This window comes from Hipposideros armiger, unplaced genomic scaffold (assembly GCF_001890085.2).
Source record: "Hipposideros armiger isolate ML-2016 unplaced genomic scaffold, ASM189008v1 scaffold_1335, whole genome shotgun sequence".
NCBI lineage: Eukaryota > Metazoa > Chordata > Mammalia > Chiroptera > Hipposideridae > Hipposideros > Hipposideros armiger.
Genome location: NW_017732685.1, coordinates 9213 through 20861, shown reverse-complemented (window position 1 = coordinate 20861; position 11649 = coordinate 9213). Strand labels below are relative to the sequence as shown.

Below are 11649 nucleotides of genomic sequence, written 5' to 3'. Positions count from 1 at the left end.
AGAGAACAGGTATTTTTCCAGCAATATTGACCTCTCCCACCCCCAGATTTGTTCCCAGTACAGAGTCCCAAAACCCAGCCCAAACACCATCAAAATATTTATTAAAACCAAAGCAGGAGGGAACAGAGCTGTTACGAAGGCAAATCAAAGTGCAGATTGGAGGGTGGGGGCAGAGCGAGAAGTGGAGTAAGGGAGTGGGGCACTTCGAATGCCACAGGAGGGGCCCCTGTGGTCTGGGCTGTGGGGGAGGCCCTTCACCCATCCTTCCCGCCCACCCTGTCAGTAAAGGTCCCCCACTCACCTCTCCCATCTCACATCCATCCTTGGGGGTGAAGCCGGAGCCCTGCAGTGATCACCCCCCCTAGGGAGGGACCACCCCCTCCATCCACCCATGGCTGTCAGTCAGTCAGTCTGTCTCCCTTTCCCAATAAATAAACCGCTCAGGCCTCAGCTCCTTCAGAGTGGGGCAAAGAACAGCTCAGGGATGCCTGCCCTCACTCAGGGATATAGGGAGCTGGGACATCAGCCCCACATCCCTCCTACCCTTTGCTGGGGCCCCAGGCTTGCCAAAGAGGCCTTGATAAATAAATAACACTCCATTAAAGCTTCGATCAGAAAAACCTTGCAGACGACAGAAGTGCTCTCGTTGTCCTGCAAACAAGCAGGCCAAGGCCTCACCACCTGGCTTGGTCAGCACGCAGGATTCTGGGGGCAGGTGGCCACCCTGGGCCTCATGGGGCCCCTGGAGCAAGGAGACCAAAAGTGCAGTTAGAGACCCCACCACGCGCACACATGGGCTCATGCACACACACGTGGACACACTGGGGCGTGTTTTCAGTGCACACACAGATGTGTTCACCTTCATTCCCCGGTACATGCACACACACATGCTCACATAGCACTCACCCCATGTACACACATGTTGGGTGCCGGGTGCATGCACATACACACCACAAACAGAGAATCCTTCCCTTCCTGGCTTGCTCAGCCTCTTGGCAGCAGCCAGACTCCAGAGCTAGAAGCTTCTGGAGATAGTAGAGAGGGGTATAAATTAAAAGTTTCCAATCATGGTGAGAAGATGGCCAGGGGCAGGAGGCTCCAGGACTGCAAAGGCAGGGTGGGCACCTCAGGGAGCCCTGGTGCCCTTAAGCCCCATCAGAAATCCAGGGGGGTGAGGTCCCCAAAGTCACAGTCAAAAAGGTCTCTGATGCCCTCGCCCTCCTCAAGGCCAAAGTGGTAGTCGAGGGCCTCGTGGGGGGGAGACAGGCTTATGAACTCCTCAGGCAGAAGGCCAGAGAAGTCCTCCCGCACATGCTCCAGGAGAGAGTCGGCAGCCACCAGCGGGGACAGGCGGTCCTCGTCCACAGGGGCCCGCAAGCTGCCCATCCGGGAAAGCAGAGGTTCTGGAGAGATGGGGGAGCATCATAGGCCAGGGACACCCCAGCAGGGAGGGCAGATGGGGCTGTCATGCCTGCCCACCCACCTAGGAGAGGGGCCCTGCCCCACCCCATCCACCCACCCTTCACCCACCTTGCTCCAGGCTGAGCAGGGACTGGCTGGGATCCGTGGCAGGGGATGAGGTGGGAGATGATGGTGGTGGCACTGTGGTGGCAGGGTCAGCTGCCCTGTCCTCCTCCCCAGAAGGTGCCCCCTGGGATGGGGTCTTCCTGGGGCTGATCCCGCCCTCACTCTCCTCAGGGCACAGGAAAACATCGATGGGGCCTTGTTTGCTCTTAAGGGAGATCTGAAAGGTCTGGGTGGAGGCAGCAGGCAGGGTAAACGGAGGCTCAGCTGACCGACATCCCAGCCCCACCTATCCTGACGGGGCTCGGGGTCCCATGTCTCACCTCTGAGGAGTCCATGGCTTGAAGCTGGGTCTCGGGAGGGGCCTTGATCACCATGACCATCTGCTCTGCAGGGTCTGCGATACTACGAAGGTCCTGGCAGGTCACGTAGGCCAGGGTTGGTGGAGTTAAGGACACATGACCTTTGACCTCTTAGGCCACCTACCCAGACAGCTAAGGCAGAGCCCACACTTGCCTAGTACTCCTGTCTTTTCCATTCCCAACCCCAGGGCCTGGCACACAGTTGGTACTCAAGCCTATCTTGGGCCCCTGAGCCTCAATTTCCACATCTGTATGATGAGACCATTCTACCCATCTAATCCCAAGGTAATGATGGCTGCATGCAATATTAGTTTCATGTAAATTACTTAATACAACTCTAGGCCTGGTGCTGAGAATTTATTCTGACCCATAATTTTGGTGTCAATCAGTGGTTGTCTCCAAAGCTTATAAACATAATTTAGGGATGCACTCTAAAAAAAAAAGCCATCTTATTTTTAAATAAAGTTTCTATTTCTGTGAATGGAAGACAAATAAAAACTTCTATCTCCAACCCTGAAGCTACAACCACGTACTGAATCACTGTACTAAATGTTCATTATTGCTGGTACTAGCTTTTGTTTTAATCTGTGCCATTTTGGGATTGGATTCCCCACCCCCTTTTACAGATGAAGCTGCGGCTCAGAGAGGTTAAATAACTTGTTCAGCATGACACAGTGAGTAAATGCTGAGCCAGGACTTGCTTCCAAAGCCAGAGCCCTCTCCTGAATCAGGGCCTGGGGTAGCCTCTCTAGTCCCACCTGAGCACACCGGGCCTGGCCTCCACAAAGTCCAAGGATATCGCTGGTTGTCGGTGTCCTCAGAGAGCAGCCGCAGCTGCGTGGTACAGATGTGGATCAGGTGGTCCAGCTGCCGCTCATTCTCCTGCAGCTGCTGGAGGTCCTGGGTCAGTCCTTCAAGCCGCCCACCAATCCCCACAGCTGCATGGCTGCCTCTGTGGGGAGCCACAGGGAGGGTTAGCAGCTCCTGGTCCCTCTGTCCAGGGGCCCTGACCCTCTGCACCCAGTCTGCTGCTGCTGCCTCTGTTCTGTGAGACCCAGGCAACCCCTTGCCCCTCACTGGGTCTGGCTCGTCAGCTGGCAAACAGCAGAGGACTGAAGCTGAGCTCCAAGTCAGACTGGCATGGGTTTCAACTCAGGCCTGAATGTTTGTAAAACACCCATCCGTCCCTAAGAGGAGGCTGGATAAGTAAATGATGGCAGGAATGCCATGGAATACCACAGTCATATAAAAGGATGAGAATACATTAGATATACAGACATGAAAGCACTTCTAAAACATGTTGTCAAGTGAAAAGAGAAAAAAGGATGCAGAATGGAACGATCTAGTAAAAACTGAAAAGGCAGATGTGTCAAGGAGAGGGAAGTAGGCTGGCCAGGGAAAGAGGCAAGGAGGAAAAAATAAAACAAGAATTAAGACTAAAACAGCTATGTTAGACAATCCCATTAATGGCAAGAGAAGCCAGAATAGTGGTCACCTGGTATATGAGGAGTGGGTACCAACTAAGAAGGAAACGCAGCACCTCTCGGGGTGCTGGAAATGTTCTTTATCCTGATCTGGATGGTGGTTACCCAAGTGAAGAAATATGTAAGGCTGCACTGAGCTGGATATGCAAGATTTGTATACTTTCCTGCATTTGTCACCTCAGGGAAAACACCTCTCCTCTCTAAGCCTTGGTTTCCCCAGATATCAGATAGGGTTGCAGCCACCAGCGGATCCCTGCCACCCTCCTGTTTGGCAGGTACCTACAGCCACTGGATGTGGTTCTTAGACTTCTTGGCAATGAGCTGGATGCCCTCGAGGACATTGGTGATGTCGTAGATGCGCCGTTTTTGCACCTTCAGCACCTCGGCTGCCCAGTTCAGGTCAACAACACCATCAGCCGAGCGACTCAGCAGCTCCAGGAAGCGTTTGGTGGTCAGATTCAGTGATGTTTCATAGCGGGACTTCTCCCCTGGGGATTTCATACCTGGGGGTGCCAAGCAGGGCAGGGTCCCTCAGCAGCATCTCCACCCCCAGCTGAACCAGCCCCTCTGGCAATGCAAGACAGGATGGGGGTGGGAGGACAGATGGCTGCTTCCCTTGATGAGGCCAAGCAGGGAGGCCCTATGGCTGCTGCCTACCCACCACAGCATTTCTCTTCAGGCTGGGGAATTCCCCATCCCCTGGGGCCTAGAGAAGCCATGCCAGGCGGCCACTCCAGCTGCCCCTTGGGGCCCCCAGAGGCCTGGCTAAGGCCCAGGCCTGACAGACTAAAACTTAGTTTGCAAGTATGTCTGTCTGCCCACACCCCCAACATGGGCCCAGTCAGGGGGCCTGCTCCAGCCTGAGGTCCATGGGTACCTTTTCCTGGGTGACGGCCTCTGCCCCGGGCTGGCCCACTACTCTCAGCCAGGTATTGATGGTCAGTTTCCAGGTCCAGCCTCCGCTTCACCTGCGGCAAAAACAATGGGAAGATACCCAGTAACCAGGAGAATGAGGCCCTAAGAGACCTGCCTGAGGCTCCTGGGCCACTCCATCTCAGTTTCTCTACTAGGATGCCTATGTGTGTGAGGCAGAGATCCTAGGGGACACAATCCTACCACACAGGATAGAACAGAAGACCCGAGTTCAAGTCCCAGCTCTACCACTACCTACCTGGGGGCTTGTAGTGGTTTTAAAATACGTCTGTAAATTTTCTGATGCTCCTCCTTTCAAAAGATGGAGCCTAATTCTCCTCCCCTTAAATATGGGCCAGATCTGGTAACTTGCTTCTTAAGAGCTGAGTATGGTGGAAGTGATGGTATGTCACCTCTGAGACTGGGTCAGAGACCCACTGGACCTTCCTCCTTGCTATTCTGGATCACTCACTGTGCGGGGAGTCAGCTGCCATGTCATGCAGGCCCTCAAGTAGCCCTAAGGACAAGTGGCAAGGAACTGAGGCCTCCTCCCAACATGGGTGAACTCAGAAACAAATCCTCCAGCCCTAGTACTGCCTTCTGTGGCCCAGGCCAACATTTTGGCTGCCACCTCAGAACAGACCCTGAGCCAGAAGCACCCAGCTAAGTCTCTCATGAATTCCTGATCCATAGGAACTATGTCATAATAAATGTTTTAAGCCATTTGAATACAGGTCCTTTGGGCAAGTCACCACCTCTCCCTGGTTTCTGACTATCTATGAACATGGCAGCAAGTAGTTCTTGCCATCTTACAGACCAGCAGACCAGTATAGTAATGGTACCATTTTACAGATAAAGCAACTGAAGCCCAGAGAGGCCCAAGGTCATACAGCCAAAGAAGTAGCAAAGCCAGGGTTCCCACCCAGGACCCCCCAAAAGTCTCACAGGCATCTTAAACACATCCAAACCCAGATATACCCTCCCCTCCCCCATCCACAGGGTTCCCCCAAGCTAGAACCTGGTTCAGCCCAACTGCTGATCTCATCGTATCTACTTGCCAAGTAATCCCATCACCAGAGCCACTACCATCTCCCATCTGGACCATTCAGGCGTCTCCCCACTGGTCTGCCCGCCTCCATCTGTCCCCCTCCACCTCAGTACCCACATCTATTACCACTTCTCCACATGAACTTCTCCTGAGATATGTTTCTTCACAAACCTGTGCCTCCAAGGCTTAGCCCACGCTGGTTCCCTCCCCGACTGCCCTCGCCTGCCTGCCTGCCTGCCTCCCTCCCTCCCTCCTATCCTTCATACCTACTCCTTTCATCTCTGTGGACAGGTACCCATCACTTAAATCTGTCTGATCCTGCAGTACATTCCACCTCCCTCTGAACTGCTTCAAATCTAACCTTTTCCTCACGTTGTCTCTCACTACAGATTTCTGCAGATGTGTTTGTCTCACCAAGAAGCCAGAGAGCCCCTCAGAGACAGACACTGGGTCTGAGCATCAACAAATGTTTGCTGGGCCAGCCAAATGGTTCAGTTGATTAAGAGCTCGCTCAAGAGTGCGAGCTCTGAGCAACAGGGTTGCCGGTTCAATTCCCGGCCTGAGCTGAGCTGCCAACAGGAGGCAGGATGGCTCAGCTAAAAACAAGCAAACAAACGTTTGCTGAATGAACCTCCCCGCATGCTGATGGATGCGGACGCTCCCTCTCACACACACATCCGTGGATTCCTTCAGGTGTCCTAGGGATAGGAGAGCTAACACATGCTGGGTACTTCCTGGGTACTTACTGAGCACTGCTAAGTAACTGCTTCAACCTGCATTTGCTCATCAAACCCTCTCACCAGCCTTGCAGCAGCTATCGTGACCTCCTTCACGAGGAGCCTGCACCTCAGACAGGTCACACAGTGAGAAGTGGAGGCAGGATTTGAACTGTAATGGGCTGGCGCAGAGCCCATGTTAATATCCACCACAGGTCCTGCCTCCCTAGAGCCTCGTCCAGAAGCCAGGCCCCCCCAAAACCAACCAGCATGTTCCCCCTCTCCAGCCTTGCCCCTAGGGCCTGAACCCTACCTAGCAGGTTCCTGCCAAGTGCACCCCTCCTTCCTATTCCCCAGGCTCTTGTCCACCCTGAGGGCAGGTCAACGCCACAGCCGAAAACAAGGTCTCAGGCAGACCGATGACTTTCTCCCAACACTCTTCTAGAGATCCCAGCACAGGGGCCCCACAAGGCAGGGGTGAGGACACACACAGAACACTGGTGAAAAAAATCGGATGACTCAAATACCCATCCATGGGAGGGGGCTACAGAAACTGGTTCAGCCAGACCCTGGAATACCACGCAGCTCTCAAGGACTGAGGCAGGTCGACAGAAACCTCTCACAGACATTGACCAAAAAAACATTGTTTTAGGGCAATGCATGTATATAAACCTTTTTTGGACTAAAAAAAGCTCAAAAAACGTTTTCCTCTGATTCAGTTTCTATTATGATAGCATGCATTTCAGAGGTAACCTACGTGTGCAAGGGAGGACCATGGGGCTTGCTGCCTTATCTGTACAGCGTGAATGGTACACTGTTTGAACATGGAAATAAATGAAAAGCTACCATTTTTGAAATTTTAGAAAAACTGCCATAACCACCTAAAAATAAAAATAGGTTTAGGAAAAGAAAACAGAAACAATAATGGATAGGACTGGGACCCTGCCCCCTTCACCTTTTTAGTCTATTCACTTTTTATATAGTCAATATGTATTATAGTTTTTTTAACAGGGTAGAGGTGGACAGGAAGGGCCAGGAGGAATGGCTGAACTGCAGTCTCTATGCAGGAGGTACTCAATGAACGCTCACTGGTGCAGAAGCTGAGCCTATAGCTTGTTTCAGGGACGGCCCCAAACACCCGCGGATAGGTGGAGGCCACAGCTCACATGGCCAGTGGTTACCCCGGGTGCAAGAATTGGGGGTGGGGAGGCCTGGAGGGAAAAAGCGGGGCCGATTTTTCTGGACTTCAGCTCCAGGATGGTACCACCTCCCACCCCTGCCTGCCCACCTACAGAAAATGCCCACTAGCCCTTAAGTACTGTGACGGCAGAGACCCCTTACTCTGTGCCTACTACCTCCTGGGCACTCACTAACTCAACTGTTGAATGAGTGGAGCAGAGGGCATGTTTCTTCAACCCAGGCCTTGGCAGTCCCTCTGAAACTGGAGTTCAGCTCCCTGAGGGCAGGACCCAGCTTGGGCCTGCTGAGTACTTATCAAGTCAGCTAAATGGAGGATATTTGTTCAGACCCCAATATGGTACCCGCAGGGACAGGCCACTGGGGTATAAGGAGTCAAGCCAGGGGATCAGACCCTGGTACAATCCCCACCCCCTTCATCACTGATTAGGGGAAAGGGTCCCTGGGCTTCCTCCAACCTCTCTTAGCATCTCCAGGAGGTAAGGCATCCCAACGGTTAACTGCTCAGAAAATGTGGACTGGTCCCACCACTCACTAACTGAATGACTATGGAAGGCGCTAACATCTCTAGGCCTCAGCTTCCCCATCTGTAAAAGGGGAAGGCTGATAAGAGGATTAAAAGAGCTAATTGGGTAAATGCTTGGCACAGAGCCTGACAAACAAAACAGTCTCAAAAACAATGGTGCTGCTATTGTTATTATTATTAGCATCTTGGTGATTCTGGAAGGGAGGCAGCACTGGGCATGGGGCCAAGAGAGTTAAGGGATGCTTCAGGGACCAGCTGCCACCTAGGCCACCATCAGCAGTGGGGCAGCATCCGTCTCCTTGCCCTAGGCTCTGCCTCACCTCTCTTACTTACTCCAAGCCTCCTGCTGAGACCCCCATCCTGCCTGTCTGTGCCCCACCTTCACCCAGAGATGGGACCAGTCAAACTGGTCTCCCTGCCCTGTCCTGCAGCCCACAGGTCCTTCTAGGCCTCCACTTTCTCCCCATGTAATTCAGCCACCTCTTCTGGGCCCCCCAATCTGAACTGATCTTGAGCCTCTTGTTGCTCAGGAAGCACTTTCTTAAGACATCTCCCCAGGACGTTTACTCTCCCCTGGCACTGGGGGCCTCTTCTCCAGCTTCCAGAGGCCAAGCCCACCAGTACCTCCACCAGGGCACAGGGGTCTGCCTGCCTGACTAATGAGGTTCCATGGCAACCAGGGCCCGGGAGGGTGGAGGATGGCAGATGGAAGGACAGGCAGAGGGAGGGGATCAGCAGCTGGCCCAGCCACCCCGCCACTGCAGAGAAGGCCTCCCCGCCAGGAGGCCTGTCCCCAGAGGCCCAGGCCTGCACCTGGCAGTCCAGCATCCAGATAGGAAGAAGGGCCCCCTCAATGGCTCTTCAGCAGTCTGACCCCAGGACGCCTCCCTTTACCTCCCCAAGCAGCCATACCCATTACCTAGCCACAAGTTCTGGTGTAAAGCCAGCAGGCCTCAGTTAAAACCCCAGTCCCACCACTTGTAGCCGTGTGACCAAGGGCAAATCACTTCCGGCCTCTGGGCCTCAGTTCAGAAGAGCAGTGACAACACCAAGCTCACACCACTGTTGTGAGTTTTAGTTGATTTGAAGTCGGCCAGAGGCCTGGCATACAGGCAGCGCCGGTTGTATACACGTGGGCCATTATTATTACTGAGTCTGACCCGCTTCGGTGAGGAAACTGAGGCCCACAGCAGAGGAGCAAACAGGGACTGGCCCGAGGTCACTCGGCACCCCGGGGCGGGGCATGGAGGCCCAACCTAGGCTGGTCACTACCCAGCCCCGGCGCCTCAGCCCACCCCTCCCCCGCCCCAGCTGCCTCCCATCCCAAAACCGCGTCCCACCCGGGTCTGCATGGGGGTCCAAGCAGCACACTCGGCCCAGTGTCCCTGGTATCCGTACCGGCGGGCGGCCGAGCGCAGGACGCGGCGCGCTGGGTGTGGGCCGGGGCGCCTGCGGCGTGGCGAAGAGTAGCAGGTCGGGGTCGCAGGGACCCGCAGCGGGCGCTGCAGGGCCAGCGGGGGCCGGTGGGGCGCTGGCGTCCTGCGCCGTGGAGATGATGACGATCTGCGAGGAGTCGAGCAGCCGCAGCGCGCCGGCCCCGAGCAGGGCCTCCAGCGCCGGCGCGCATGGGCCGCCCGCGGGGGCCCCGGCCACGGCCATGGCGCTCACGGCCCGCGCGGCCCGGGTGGCAGGCGGCGGCGGCGGCGCGGGCCCATGGCGGCAGGCCGCGGCTAGGGCTTGATCCCGCTCCGGATCCCGCTCCGCCCCCGGCCGCCGCTGCCTGCAAAGTCCCGGCCACTTTTGCGCGCCAAATCCTTTTTGCCGCGAAAGAGCCACGAGCCGCCGAGCGCTGTAACCATTGGCTGTCCGGGCTGTGACGGAGGCGACGGCGATGTCGCGTATTGGCTGCAGCGTGCCGGACCGGCGGCGGAGGGCGGGATGGGGCGTCAGGGCGAGTAAGCGCGGCCAATCGCGGGTCCGGGCGCGCGCAGGCTTTGTCGGGGCGGTGCCAAGAGCGTTCACACTCCCTGCCCCCAGACGGGACGGCCCTTGCGCGAGGCGTGGTGGCCCGGCTCCCGCCTCGACACACCCCACCCGCTTATCCCTCTATGAAGACCTTTAGTACCGAATGTCCACTGTACACATCTCACCGTCCCCGGACCCTACATGACCCCCAGACACCCTCCACACACCTGTAGCCCCCAACGCCCTCAGCCCAGATCTCTAGAAACTGCCTCCCTTTTCTGGGGTCTCAGGCCCACTTCCAAAGCCCCAGCCACATCTCCCATCCTCAGCTTGCCCCACTTTTATCATTTACTTTCAAATCCTATGCCCGCCCTATCCTTCTCACCCAGAACACAAGCAGAAGGGGGCTGCCAGGAAATGGGGAGGGATGTCTGGCCCATTACAGCTTGAGGTTTTCCTCCAAGCCACCTTTCATCTTCAGTAGCCAAAGCACAGCTTCTGCTTGAACTCATTCATTCATTCATACATTCATTCATGCATGCACGCATGCATTCATTCATTCAACAAACGTTTTGAGAGCCTGCTCTGTGCCCCATTCTTAGTTCAGATCTTGAGGAGCTCAATAAAGAAGGGAGTCTGTCAAAGAAGGGAGGAGGAGGAACAAAGAGTTAAATGTTTGCAATAAGATGAGGAATTTCCATCATTACACTAACTCCATGTTAGATCTCACAAAGGGAGGAGGTGAGGGTGCTGAGCATGAAAATGTGTTTATTCCATAGGCCCTGGGATCTTTCCATTAGCCCTTTTTATTGCTCAGGTCAGCTGATTTGACCAATATTGTTTTCTCTCTTCTGTGCCAGGCCTTGTGCCAGCACTGAAGGCAGAGATATGTAAGACTTGATAATGTTAATGAACTTGCCTGCCATCTGGTGGGGATGCCCCACATACACAAAAAACAGCTATGACACAAACAAGAATCAAAGCCCTAGGCCCAGTATAAACATCACTTCCTCGTGAGAGCCCTCCACAGTTACTTCCTTTATTGCTGGATGCTGCCTCTGTTCCAGCACTGACCACACTCGGTTTCTCCATCTGCCTCCCCTACCAGAATGGGAACTCCAATAGGGCCTCCTTCCAACACTGGTCTGAGCACAGCTCAGAGCAGGTGCTGAGAGGGGTTATGATAGGAAACAGGCTGATGCCAGAGGCTATTAGAATGCAACTGGAGGCCCTGGTTTCAGACTCAGCTGGATGCTTGTTAACTTTGGGCCCAACCCCAGCCCCTGCCAATTTAGAATCTCTAAGTGCACATTTTCACAACCAATCCCCCAGCCCCATTCCAGGTGGTTTTTATGCCCATTCATATTTGAGAACAAATTGGTATACCTGTATAACCAAAATGTGTGGTGATGCCTCAAATTACAGCCCCTCAAGGACACTTCTCAGCTTCAATTCATCATTTATGAGATGGGGATGAAAAGCATAAGGGATCTGAAAGTGTTTTATAAACTATGAGGTGGTTTAGGAAAACAGGAGTTTCCTAAACAGTTTGTGAAATTACTCACTGCAATCCTAGACCGTGTCAGCCCCAGAAGGGACCATAGAGACTAGTAGCCTCTTGCTGTACAAATGGGAAAATTGAGGCCCATGAGGGACCTGTAAACCAGCCAGTGATAGAATTTGGCCTACACTGGATTCCCAGCCCTGGGATCAGCCTGTCCCCCTTTCTCCTCCCCAGATAGAAAAGCTACCATTAGAATGGTAGGTCTTATTTGAAAAAAACCAAGCCAGACCCTGACAGAGGGTGAGAGAAACCAGCAACATTCCTGTTCCGGATGGACTCTTTCCTCTACATCTTCCCAAAGAATCTGCATAACAGCAATGTTCACTTTAGAAAGCACTCTCATACCCAATA

At 54.2% G+C, this 11649-nt stretch overlaps 1 protein-coding gene across 1 annotated transcript; it reads right to left on the bottom strand.

Annotated features, from left to right (window-relative positions):
• Positions 1-79: 79 nt before the first annotated feature.
• Positions 80-9574, bottom strand: E2F1 (E2F transcription factor 1). The gene is made up of 7 exons (XM_019633521.1): positions 9168-9574; positions 4248-4338; positions 3654-3873; positions 2686-2838; positions 1848-1962; positions 1531-1753; positions 80-1403 (listed from the first exon to the last, which is right to left on the bottom strand). Exons 1-7 carry the CDS (start codon positions 9426-9428, stop codon positions 1156-1158), a joined length of 1311 nt encoding a protein of 436 aa, XP_019489066.1. The 5' UTR covers positions 9429-9574; the 3' UTR covers positions 80-1155.
• Positions 9575-11649: the final 2075 nt, after the last annotated feature.

Bases quoted from the DNA above. Each gene is read 5' to 3' on its own strand.
- E2F1 (XM_019633521.1), bottom strand. From the start codon at position 9,428: ATGGCCGTGGCCGGGGCCCCCGCGGGCGGCCCATGCGCGCCGGCGCTG. The intron at 4,339-9,167 runs GTACGGATACCA...TTTTTGCCGCAG, and splicing joins CTGCGCTCGGCCGCCCGCCG to GTGAAGCGGAGGCTGGACCT. The intron at 1,754-1,847 runs GTGAGACATGGG...GCCTCCACCCAG, and splicing joins AAGCCATGGACTCCTCAGAG to ACCTTTCAGATCTCCCTTAA.